The sequence below is a fragment of the Triturus cristatus genome, chromosome 2_1 (assembly GCF_964204655.1).
Source record: "Triturus cristatus chromosome 2_1, aTriCri1.1, whole genome shotgun sequence".
In the NCBI taxonomy this organism is placed as follows: Eukaryota; Metazoa; Chordata; class Amphibia; order Caudata; family Salamandridae; genus Triturus; species Triturus cristatus.
In genome coordinates, this window is record NC_140581.1 from 125836193 (window position 1) to 125848510 (window position 12318).

Here is a 12318-nt window from a genome sequence, read left to right on the forward strand (position 1 = left end):
CAGCAGCTCCAGGTGCCCCTTCTCATCCTCCGTGTGGATCAGGATGTCATCCTGGAATGCTTTGACGCCCTTCATGTCGCAGAAAAGCAAGTCCATCAACTTCTGGAAGACACCCGACGCCGATGCAAGGCCGAAGGGGAGCCGGACGTACCTGTACGCTCCGAACGGGGTAATGAAGGTGGTCAGTTTTTTGGACTCCTCCGTGAGACACACCTGGTGGTATGCTGACTTCAGGTCTATCAGAGTGAAGAACTTGGACCCTGACGTGGACGACAGAATTTCTTGGATGTTGGGCAGCAGATGGCAGTTCACTAGGATATTTTTGTTCAAGGACCGCAGGTCCACACATAGACGAATGTCCCCTGTACTCTTCTTCTTGGACACCACTATCGCGGACACCCATTCTGATGCGCCTGCCTCCTCTATCACGCCTTCCTGCTTCAACTTATCGAGGACCTTCTTCAGTTCCCCTCTGACAGAGAGAGGGACAGTTCTGACCTTATGCTTTATCGGTATTGCCCCTTCTTTCAACTGAATGGCGTGTACAAACCCTCTCACACGCCCCACCTCATTCTTAAAAACGGACTCAAATTCGCCAATGACCTCAGCCAATCCCCCATGCACTTCGCCTGGTTGTATGTAGCCAACCCAGTCATCACGCAGAACAATGGGATCGTCGGCCCCCGGGACTAGCATCACACCCAGCTTCGCCAGGTCCTTCCATCCCACAAGGCTCCTCCCTTTCTCAGCCATATAGACCTTCGTCATCACAGTGCGCCCTCAGAAGGTGAGTGTATCTCAGAAAAACCCTTTCATCACTATATCCTGTTCCCCAAAGGCCTTGGGATTCACATCAGTCTCACGCAACCGCACACCCTGCCACTTAGCATCAAACGTGGTGACTGAAATCAGGGTTATAGGCGAACCAGAATCAGCCGTAAACTGCAGCTCTACGGCACCAATCATAACGGAGCCAATAGGCCCCTTCACTCTGCCGTCCTCGGCATCAATAGACAACACAATGTCCGCACTCGCCTCCGCATCGCTATCACTCACGAGCTCACTTTCATACCCCCCCCCGGTTTCCTTGTCTTGCACACAGCTGCAAAATGGCCCACCTTCCTGCACTTCGTGCAGCTCTTGGTCAGAGCCGGGCAAGACCTGCTATCAGCCAAGTGGTCCCGCGCCCCACATCTAAAGCAGGCGAACGGCCTCCTGCCACCCCCTCTATCACTTGCTGCTTTGTCGGGAGTCCTTGACACACTTTTACCTTTGTCCTGCACGTAGCACACCGTCGAAGCCTGACTTGTGCATGCAAGCTCCCTGGTGGACACCATGGAGCGCTCCACGGCCTTCGCAATGGCCACCACATCTTTCAGGGAAGGGTTCCTACATGACAGCAATCTCTCCTGCACCTTCTTAGAGTGGCAATAGAACACCACCTGATCTCTGATGTAAGTATCGGTCATCTCCGCAAATTCACAGTCTTGCGCCAGAACGCGTAAGCAGCAATGTACTCCTCAATAGTCTCTCCTTCCTCCTGTCGCCGCAAAGCAAACTTATGGCGCCCCACCATGATGTTACCTTCCTCGGAATACTGCAGTTCAAGCCGCTTAACCGCCTCTTGATACACATTCAGGGGAGCGGGAGCCCCAGGGGGGTCCACGAACACTGGGAGACTGTCAAAAACTTCCTGGCCGGCCTTCCCCAGCAGTCCGAACAAGAGTGCCTTCTTGCGCTCGGGGCTATACCCCTCACCGTCTATGGAAACGATATAGTTCTCAAACGCGCGTAGCCACCCCTTCCATTTCATGCACGGCTTACCAGGAGAATCGAGGAACAGGGGAGGCACGCAGATGTTGACGGGTTGCGCCATCGTTGGAGATCAGGGACCACAGCAGGAAGACGACGACCACAAGGACAGCCACCGAACAGGCACGGCTGACAGCACGACCTGGAACCTCAGCACGCAGAACTGGACTACGCCTGCAGATGCACCAGCATGTAGGACCCCACACCCACCGGAGCACACCGGGTGGGACAGGGAAGTACGATCCTCACGGCACACCGCCTGGGCACATGAGACAGGAAGGTCCAACACTCCAGCCCCCTCAGCAAGCAGCAAACTGTAACACCGGGGCCCAGAAGGGACAGGCAGCACCCAGCCAGCAGCAGGACGGGCCACACGTCGTCAGGAGCCCCTCTGGGCAGCAAGAAGACCAGCAGGGGGCAGCACCGCAGTAATGGAGGAGCGCGAGGAGCTCAGAGCACCAGATTCCACTCGTGGGCCGCACAACGTTAATTGACCCTCGTCGCCATTTGTAGTGGCAGAGTGAGGGAGGCGAGACGTAGATGCTGCAAAACTACTTTATTGGTTTCGGGCACAAAAGTAACGGCCCACGAGGAGCAGGCGGGGAGACAACCGCTTCGTTGGGATTCCGCGCTCAGTCCCGATCCGCCGCGCCCCCCCCTGACGTCACGGCCGACCTCGAAGTGCGATTGGCCGCGACGTCAGGAGGCCAGGCAAACAGGGAGAAAAGACTGCGTGTGTCCCCGCGGCGCTAGTCCGCTAACAGCACGTACAACATGTATACAATTAGTTTAGCCATGCAAAATGCAAATCCCACGTGTAATTCTTTTGTTAATATAATTGGTGAGTTATCACTTCAAACGGATTAATAATAGTACCATTAATTGATTATTCGGATTAATATAAACATGCAGAATGGGGAGGGGGTATACAAAATTTTGTACTACCCACTCGAGCAATGGTCTCCATAACATAAGAATTTCCATAGCCTTTTTCCACCCTTCGTTTTCATAATTGTAGTAGATAATTTTTTTTTAGAAAGGCCTTTAATGGTGTTTTAATACAATATGTACCTTTACATTGTCAGGATTTATGGTTTAAATATCGCTAATGATCCTTCTGGGACCAGAGGCGGTATATTGTATTTAGCAAATTTGACGTTACAAGATGGCCGCATCCTTAACCACATTACTCTATATAAGCGCCACGTTGATACTAAATGCCGTTTTCTTTCTCGGTGGCTTGTTATAGTGTTTCTACTGAGGGGAAAACTACTGCGGGGCTAACACACTAGTTTGCCGGGTCACGGAAGAACCAGTAAGCCAATGGGGAACTAAGTTTCCGCTAGCATTAACCAATCAAACTACAGAATATTTTCCCAGCCCATGTGATGGGTATGGATTCTGGCAGGGGAGGCGGAGTTATACTAGCAGCATGGTAGTGTGGTTCTCACGTGTGTAAGTGAGCTGTGCAGGCAGGAACAGCGCACTAACGAGTAACAGAGAAACGTCTGACACCAAAATGAAGAGGAAAGCCGAACAGCCACTCGGTGCCAGGAAGGTACAGTGTCTAAGTGTTGATAAGGTGCAGACCTTGAGTGCTGAGGTGGCTCAGCTGTACATACGATATTTATAGTGCAGAGTCTGTCCAGTGTTTTGGTCCAGATGGATGTCTGTAGAGCAGATTGGGTACTCGGTGATGGTGAAATAGATGCCGGGCATCTGTGCATATGATGTGCAAAATTAGGGGAACTGCGTAGCCGAAAGTAAAGTAGAGTTAGATAGTCCGGATGATGGATCTTCACAGCGTTTAAGTGCTTTTTATACACAGAGCCAGGGTGTGCTGAGAAGGCACATAGAGGTTGAGGCGAAAATCCAAAGCATCCTCTATGTGGAGAGAGCCCAAGTGTCGAATAGGTATAGAGTCAGGGGCATTTGAGGAGGTACAGAGGTAAGGTGCTGAAGTGATTCAGAGCCCGATTGCAGATGAGGTGCAGCACTAAGATGCAGACGAGATACATAACTAGAGCTCTATGCTTGAACAGAGCGAGAACCTTTACCTTCAGTGCAGTATCCGAGGAGGAGGAATAGAGCTGGAATGCTGAGACAATATAGAGCCAGAGACTGTTGGTGAAGCGGAAAACTAGAGTGCTAAAACCTTAAAGAGCCAGAGCCCCAGCATGTACAGAGCCTCGGTGCTGTACTGATTAAGATTTTTCCGGAGGAACCGACTGAGAGACTGTTGAGGAGGTAGAGCCACACACTTTTGTGGAGGTACAGATCCAAAGTGTTGAGTTAGTACCGAGCCAGCGTGTGAAGGAGTTTCCAGCATGTACAGAGACTGCTGAGGTAGTGCATAGAGTTGAGAGCGACCATAGTACCCCACCCCTAAGTTGTTACTCTTGAACAGATTGTTCACATATCTTGGAATTTAGAATACTTGTCGGACGCAGATAATTGTGTGAAGCCATATTTCTGTCAGTGCTGTCATGTTTAACAACTGTACATGATTTATCTCTTGAAAAACACTTACATGGAAGACCATGATATAGCCCTACTTTAAAGCAAGGTATGTCAGCCACAAACACAGCGTTGCAGAGAATAAGTCTCCATTTGTGTTAATTGTGTTGGAGATAAAAGGCACAAGGAAGAAATCATGGGAGACAGAGGAATTCCACATTGATGAACAATGGGTGATCCTACATCAGATTAGTAGATGGCGCGAGACCTATTCCGGGAGGTTGGGGTGGCCTATCATAGTGGTTGAGGTAGTGTCCTGGTCCTGGGGCCCTGCCTACTATGGCTCTGAAAACTGGGCCAAGTACAATCCTTTCTGCACTTGACTATCAGGTTAGCAAGGGAAAGCAGTCACAGGTTTCTCAGGGAGTGGGGGAGAAGGGGTGGCAGGAGACCAGAGCTTAGAACTCAACAATCAACTAAGAGATACTGACCAGCATAACTCATTGGCCATCTCTGTGCTTGTTTTTTTTGTTAAATAAACTAACTTCATTCATATAACAGAACTAAGTAATTTAAAGTCCAATTTTCCAATGCAGGTTGTTGCTCCTCATTATGATTCTTCTCCGCTCATATGTGCTACACCGTCTTATACTGATTGTTCTATTCCCGTACAAGTGACCCAAATTGCAATAGTCCTCTGTTAGACATGGCATTTCTTGGCGTGGTTGACCCTGACTTTTGCCTCTACCTCCTCTATTTTTGATGTTGTGATGGATTTCGTTTTACTGGCTTAGATGCTTTGGGCACTTTGCCACTGCTGATCAGTGTCAAAGTGCAAGTGCTCCCTGTATAAGTAGTATGGATGAGTGATTCCATGATTGGTATATTTGTTTTACTTGTAAAGTCCCTAGTAAAGTGCACTTTGTGTGCCATGGCTAGTAATACAAATGCTACTTGTGGGCCTGCAGCACTAATAGTGCCACCCACATAAGTAGCCCTCAAAAGAGAACTCCGGCCTACCACTGCAGTGCCTGCGCGCAGTTTGCTGACTGCCATGTTGCCCTGTCAAGTGCACCCACTTGCCAGACCTTACTCTTCCCTTTCCATGCACATCAGCCACCCCTATAGTAGGCCCAAGGTACCCCCATGGGCAGGGTGCAGTGTCTGTGAAAGGTAGGACATGTACTGAGGTGTGTACCATGTCTTGACAGTGAAATACTCTCCATTTCGTTTTTCACTGTTGCAAGACCATCTTACCAATAGGTCAGAATGGGGAAGGCTGTGTAATATGTTTCCAGCCTATCTTCCCATAGGCGTAAGATGGAGAGGTGAAGTTTAGTGTGCCTGAACTCACAATTTAATAACACATCTTTTTGTGAAGGTGGTTTTTGAATTGTGTGTTTAGAAATCACGCTTTTAGAAGTTGCTGTTTTTTTTGTTCCAACAATTCTGTGGGTCTCTGCCTGGATGTGGTTTGACTGTCTGGATTTGAATGTGATAGGATCTGGGAAGTGTCTTGACCCAGGGGAGCAGTGGGTGAGACAGCAACAGGCTGACCTGCATCTGGAGTGTAGGGGGAGGAGTGGTCCCCTGGATGTGAAGAGGCCTGGGCTGCTGCCATAAAGAATGGCTCCACCTCCTGCTGAGTGTCTAAGGAACCAGACCCCTGATATCAAAGGAAGAAGGTGCCACTGGCAGGAAGACACACAGAACTGGTTTGGACAGGGGTCAATGCCCCCTGAACACAAAGACTTCAAAGACATTTAGGGGTATAACTATGAGAGCTGAAACCCCTGAACGTTGGACTGATCAAGACTGAAAAGGTTTGAAACTACTTTGTGATCAAAAGGAACCTCTGCCAAGGAAGAGCATCTGAAGAGACTGAAGAGAAGGACTGACCCTTGCTGTGTGTTCTGGGGCTGGCCTGCAGTTTGCGGATTTAACTAAGGAGAGGCTAAGGAGCTTTGTGTGCTGTGTCCCCCTGCTGAAGTAACTTGTCTCCAAGGTCCCGAGGAGAGCTGGCTGCCTGTTGTGGAAACTCAGGAACATCAAAGTTTCCAAATGTGTCTCAGCAGCGCTGTGTGTGTGGGCTTTTTGCAGCCTGAGACTTTCGTAAGCATTGCCCCTGGACTGTGTGGTCCGAAGCCCAACCGAGTCTCAGCGACGCTTTGTGCGTGTGCAGCCTGAGTCTGCCGTGGGGTCCGTGGTGCTGGTTGGAAAGTGCCCTGTGACTGCAGTGCCCCTGCAGCGTGAACCATCGTCCACGCTGCTGTTTGTGGCCCGAGCCGTCATCGTAACTGAGGCTGCGGATCAAGATCGCTGGCCCGAGCCGCAACGTGCTAAAGGATTTCGTAGAGCTAATGAAGTCGTGAGGTGATCGTTGTTCGTGAGAGGAATCTACCCAAGATCGTCAGCAATGGAGAAGGCAGTGCCGTAACCTGTCCTACTACAGCATCGCCTTGCATCGGAGCTGCGTCATCGGGAGTGCCTAGTAGGACGTCCGACGAGCGTTTGTTGCCTGGCAAGGCGTGCAGGCGGAGCATAGGAGTGCTCCTGTCTCTCTCCCGCTGCATCGAGTTAGATGTGCCGAGTCCTCAAGTGGCCCGGCCTTGTCCGGCAGAACTGGGGCCACCCTCGGAAGATCAGGAATGTTGTCTGTGGTTGGGGCCCAGTGTGTCCCACGCTAATCGCGTTGATTGACCTGGTATCATTCCTGCATCATGAACTACCTTATTACTTGCATTAGGGATTGTATTATTCCTGCATTACGAACTGCCTGATTGCGTGCATTGAAGATTGAATTATTCTCGCATTACGAACTGCCTTATTACTTGCATTAAGGAGTGTGTTATACTTGCATTACGAGCTGCCTGATTACGTGCATTGAGGATTGCATTATCATTGCATTACGAACTGCCTGATTACGTGCATTGAGGATTGAATTATTCTCACATTACGAACTGCCTTATTACTTGCATTAAGGAGTGTGTTATACTTGCATTATGAACTGCCTTATTACTTGCATTAGGGATTGTATTATTCCTGCATTACAAACTGCCTGATTACGTGCATTGAAGATTGAATTATTCTCGCGTTACGAACTGCCTTATTACTTGCATTAAGGAGTGAGTTATACTTGCATTACGAGCTGCCTGATTACGTGCATTGAGGATTGCATTAGCATTGCATTACGAACTGCCTGATTACGTGCATTGAGGATTGAATTATTCTCACATTACGAACTGCCTTATTACTTGAATTAAGGAGTGCGTTATACTTGCATTATGAACTGCCTTATTACTTGCATTAGGGATTGTATTATTCCTGCATTACGAACTGCCTGATTACGTGCATTGAAGATTGAATTATTCTCGCATTACGAACTGCCTTATTACTTGCATTAAGGAGTGCGTTATACTTGCATTACGAGCTGCCTGATTACGTGCATTGAGGATCGAATTATTCTCACATTACGAACTGCCTTATTACTTGCATTAAGGAGTGCGTTATACTTGCATTACGAGCTGCCTAATTACGTGCATTGAGGATTGCATTAGCATTGCATTACGAACTGCCTGATTACGTGCATTGAGGATTGAATTATTCTCACATTACGAACTGCCTTATTACTTGAATTAAGGAGTGGGTTATACTTGCATTATGAACTGCCTTATTACTTGCATTAGGGATTGTATTATTCCTGCATTACGAACTGCCTGATTACGTGTATTGAGGATTGCTTTATTCTTGCATTCCGAACTGCCTGATTACTTGTATTGAGGATTGCATTATTCTTGCATTACGAACTGCATTTGTCAGACAATACGAACTGAATTACGAACTGCATAGCATTGCATTAGGACTGCATTTGAACATCCTGAACTGCTCATTAATACCGCAAGAACCTAGAAGTGTTTGTTGGCCTTATAACCGGCAAAGTGTAATATTACGAATACGCATATGCTGGATTTTTATCATTTGGTCTTACCATATTTTTCTTCTTGCTAAAGATACCGCTATTTTCATACATCAGTGTGGTGTCCATTTGTGTTGTTATCACTGTGTCACTGGGAGTGTGGTTGCAAATACTTTACACATTGCCTTGAAGATAAGCCTGGCTGCTCGTGCCAAGCTACCAGGGGGTGAGCAGGGGTTATCAAAGAGGGTGTCCCTCTTTTCCCTGACTAGAAGCAAGGGTCCCTATTTGGACTAAGGTAACTGCCTCAGCCAACTAAAGACCCCTAGTTCTAACATTGGTGGTCAGCGGTAAGGGAGTTGAACGTGTATTTGCAACTGACTCACAGTGATTGGTGTACATCACTAGTTTAGCGCAGACCACGACGCAACCACATATTGTGTTTTTGATTTTTGGTTCTATTTTTGAGCGACTTTTAAGCCACACATCATGTCTCAGAGGAGTCAAGTAGCCAGTGAGGTTGCAGAATTGGAGTTCGACATTGAGGCATTGCTTACCTACAAAGTTGATCAATTGAGGCAATTCTGCAGAGCTTTGGGATGTCCCATGAAAAGTAGCGCCAAGAATGAGGAGCTGCAAATGGCCTTGAGGGCCTGGTGGGAAGCCAAAGAGTCTCAGGAGACAGGTGATGCTGAGGTGGATGAGGATGACCCAGGGAATGGATTTGGCATACAGGATTTGCCAGTGGGAAGGCCAGCCTTAGGGGCTGGTAGTGACCATTCTGGGCGGAGTTTTTCCCCAGAGGGGCTGGAGGAAAACCAAAGGGTCAGAGCGCACGAGTTGGGAGATTTTGAAACTGAAGGCTCAAGCAGATGAGAAGAAGCTGCTCATTGAAAGTGAAAAGCGAGCAGAGGAGAGCCAGAACGCTCTCGCCTTGGAAGAGAAGAAGATTCTCTTAGCTCATGAGTTAAGCATGAGGGAACTGGACATTAAGGCTAAACAGGTGGAGTCCATTTCGAATGGTGGCAGTGCACAGTCAGTGCCAGCGGGTAAAGTGTACATTCCCAAAGACTTAATGCGAGATTACCAAAGGGGTGATGATATTTATGCGTGGTTCACGGCACATGAGATCGAACTGAGGATGAATGAGCCTAAGAAGCATTGGTGGGCGGGCCTATGAAAACACTTTGAGGCTTCTTGGAGGGATGTTTTACTACCCTTAGAGAGGACAGGAACCCTGACCTACGCCAATATGTAGGAGGCTTAATGCCTCCGGTATGGGCTCACTCCTGAACAGTACAGGCAGAAATTCAGGAACTTCAAGAAACTGGAATCCAGTACTTGGGGGATGGCTATGACGCCTTCTGGCATAACAGGCCAGCGGGAAAAAGAGGAGGTGGAGTGGTGTTCCTGTTTAAAAATCACCTGACCATTGAAAAGGTGTCTGGAGAAACCCTAGAAGGAGCAGATATTCTAACTATCAAGGTCTGTCACCACTCATCCAGTATAGTTATCACCATAGCATATCGCCCACCTAAATGCCCCCGCGTTTCGTAGACCTCATGACCAAATGTGTTTCTAACCTCCGCTCACGCTTCCAACAACTCCTGATGGTAGGAGACTTTAACTACCACTGGGACGAACAACCCAGAGAGGCACAGGCCCGACAGCTAGAGAGACACTCACTACTCTTGGGCTTACTCAGCTAGTAACAACCCCCACGCATGAGCTAGGACATACCCTAGACCTGGTCTGGTCCACCCTCCCCTGGTGACACTAAGGGATTTCACCCCATGTGCATGGTCAGACCACTACTGTATCAACCTTATACTCCCCCTTGCTAGGCGCAATGCTCGACCCCCTCCGGACTGGAAATATGTTCGTAGCTGGTCGAAAATCGAGGGCCTGACACTAGTAAGCACCCTCCGAGACCGCCCCTTCAGGAGGCCGGAGATAGCGGACATTGATGAGTGGACCGAAGCTATCTCCAGCCGGCTTCTTTCTGCCATCAATAAACTAGCCCCAGAAAGAAAAATAAAAGCTGGTAACAAAGGCAAAGGCGCTCCGTGGTTCACGGAAGAGCTCAGGGCCTTGAAACGTTCGCTCCGACACCACAAATGACAGTGGCGTAAAAACTATGAGCCTCAGGCCCTTGCAGAGTATAGAACTAAAGTCGCCACCTACAAAAAGGTGCTCCTCTGCAGGAAGGCGGAATATTATGAAAACAGGATCCTAGTAGCAACCAATAAACAAAAAGAAACGTATAAAATCCTGAAAGAACTAAGCCAGTCAGTCAGTCAAAGTACTTTTATTTCGATAAATAAATATCATAAAAAGACATAGGAACAATACAATACAAATTCATAAAGAAACATTATTTCATTAAAACAACTCCATCATTAAAAATGTTTAAAAAGAGGTCAGTCAAATAAAAACATCTATTTGCATTCACCTAAAAATTACATTTATATACAACAATCCCCAAAGAGGCCAGATCCTAATAACAATATTAGTCATTTCACCTTTATAAATTGATATTTGTCTGATTATTGGGCAACTTGCTTTTCTTGATCCTAACAGCCCCCCCCCACCAGGAAACTAGCCACATGATACATAATCCTGGGGGTCTGTAAAAGCTGTAAAAACAGGATTGCAGGCTTAACCTGAATAAACCCTGCCTCCCTTAAAATTGGAATCAAGTATCTCTTTCTTGGAGCTGTGTAATAGTCACAGAACATCAAAAAATGCGTAGTGTCCTGTATCGAAAAATTATCACATTTACACGGGCTGGCGTTTTCTGGGATACACCAGGTTGGAAAATGTCCAAGTATTAGGTGGATCAAATTAAACCTGAAACGGGTTAAAAGGAACCGGTGAAAAGGTAGATTTACTGTGGTTAGATAAGGTTCGGTGCCTGTGTGAGTACTCAAAATAATGCTAATCCAGACCGAGGGTTTCTCCAGTTCAACTCGTTACCTTTCTGAGCTTAATAACTCGCCCATCATCCCCTTAATAAGACCAATATCTTTAGCAGTAATCCGTTCCGGAGAAGAAAAAAGTTCCAATCTCCCTAATTTAACAAAACAATTTTTAATGTAAGCTAGCCACGGTATATTTATAGCTCTATCCAACTGCAAACAGTCTTTTAAAATGATGTGGTTAAGGGGAATTTCTTGATTCAGCCAGGTCTTTAGCCAGGCCACAACAGGAGCTACTCTAATCAGGTCTGCGATGTAACCTACTCCAAGTTCTGTATGGACAATATATGTGGGAGAGGACTGCGGTACGGAGAGTACCGATCTCAAAAATTTATTTTCAGAAATCTGTATACTCTCTGTGTTGCAATTGCCCCATATCGCACTTCCATATGTGGCAACAGCAAGACATTTTGCCTTATAGATTTTTAGTAGCGATGCTATTGGCCTAGCTCCTAGTTTTTTACCAAATTCATGAAGAGCTGAAGATGATCTAGCTAGGGCAATGTTTCTATTTATTTATTTATTTTTTTAAATGTATTTATTGACTGCAAACAAGGCACAGTAATGTACATATCCGTGCGCCACCAACCCGGGGCTCGCCACCTTTTCTCATATATCCAGCCAACTGTATCGGCTATCCCACATCCCGGAGGTCGGGCATCGCCGTGCATAACTGGTTCAATACCCACTGCTTACCAAGTGTCCCTCCACATCGACGCTCGTCTGTGGGGCAGTCCCCCTGTCGGCGGCCAGGCTCTAGTGTGTTCCTCCCTCAGAACGTAGGGCACAGTCACGTGTTTGTGGCCGTAAACTCCAAACCCCCTCCCCCCTCCCACGGTTCCCCCTAACTCCCCCTACCCACCCACCCCAGCTAAACAATTGAGGTCCTAAGTCAGTCGCAGCCCCATTCGCTTCCCGCACTCAGCCTTCACTCATCTTCCGCCCGAGTGGCACCCCAGCACATTCCGTCGCCTCCTCCCTTATCGCCACCGATGGGTCATCTTGCGTCCCCCACACAAACACCCCCCCCGGGAGCTTCCTCTTCTGCATTCTCCGAGACGGGACCCCCAATAGGGCTCCCCGCTGCAGTCTCCCGCCTGCCCAGATAATCTACGTACAGTTCCCAGAAGTTTTTTGGCCGGCCACGCGGTGGCA

General features: G+C 47.9%; 1 protein-coding gene across 1 annotated transcript in view; it reads left to right on the plus strand.

Moving 5' to 3' along the window:
• The first annotated feature begins 3206 nt into the window (after window positions 1-3206).
• The window catches only part of NOL6 (nucleolar protein 6), a 530178-nt gene continuing 521066 nt past the window's right edge, over window positions 3207-12318 (plus strand). The window contains exon 1 of the mRNA XM_085628873.1: window positions 3207-3370. Coding sequence (XP_085484999.1) covers window positions 3332-3370 — 39 coding nt within the window. The 5' untranslated portion in view covers window positions 3207-3331. The remainder of the gene's footprint in view (window positions 3371-12318) is intronic.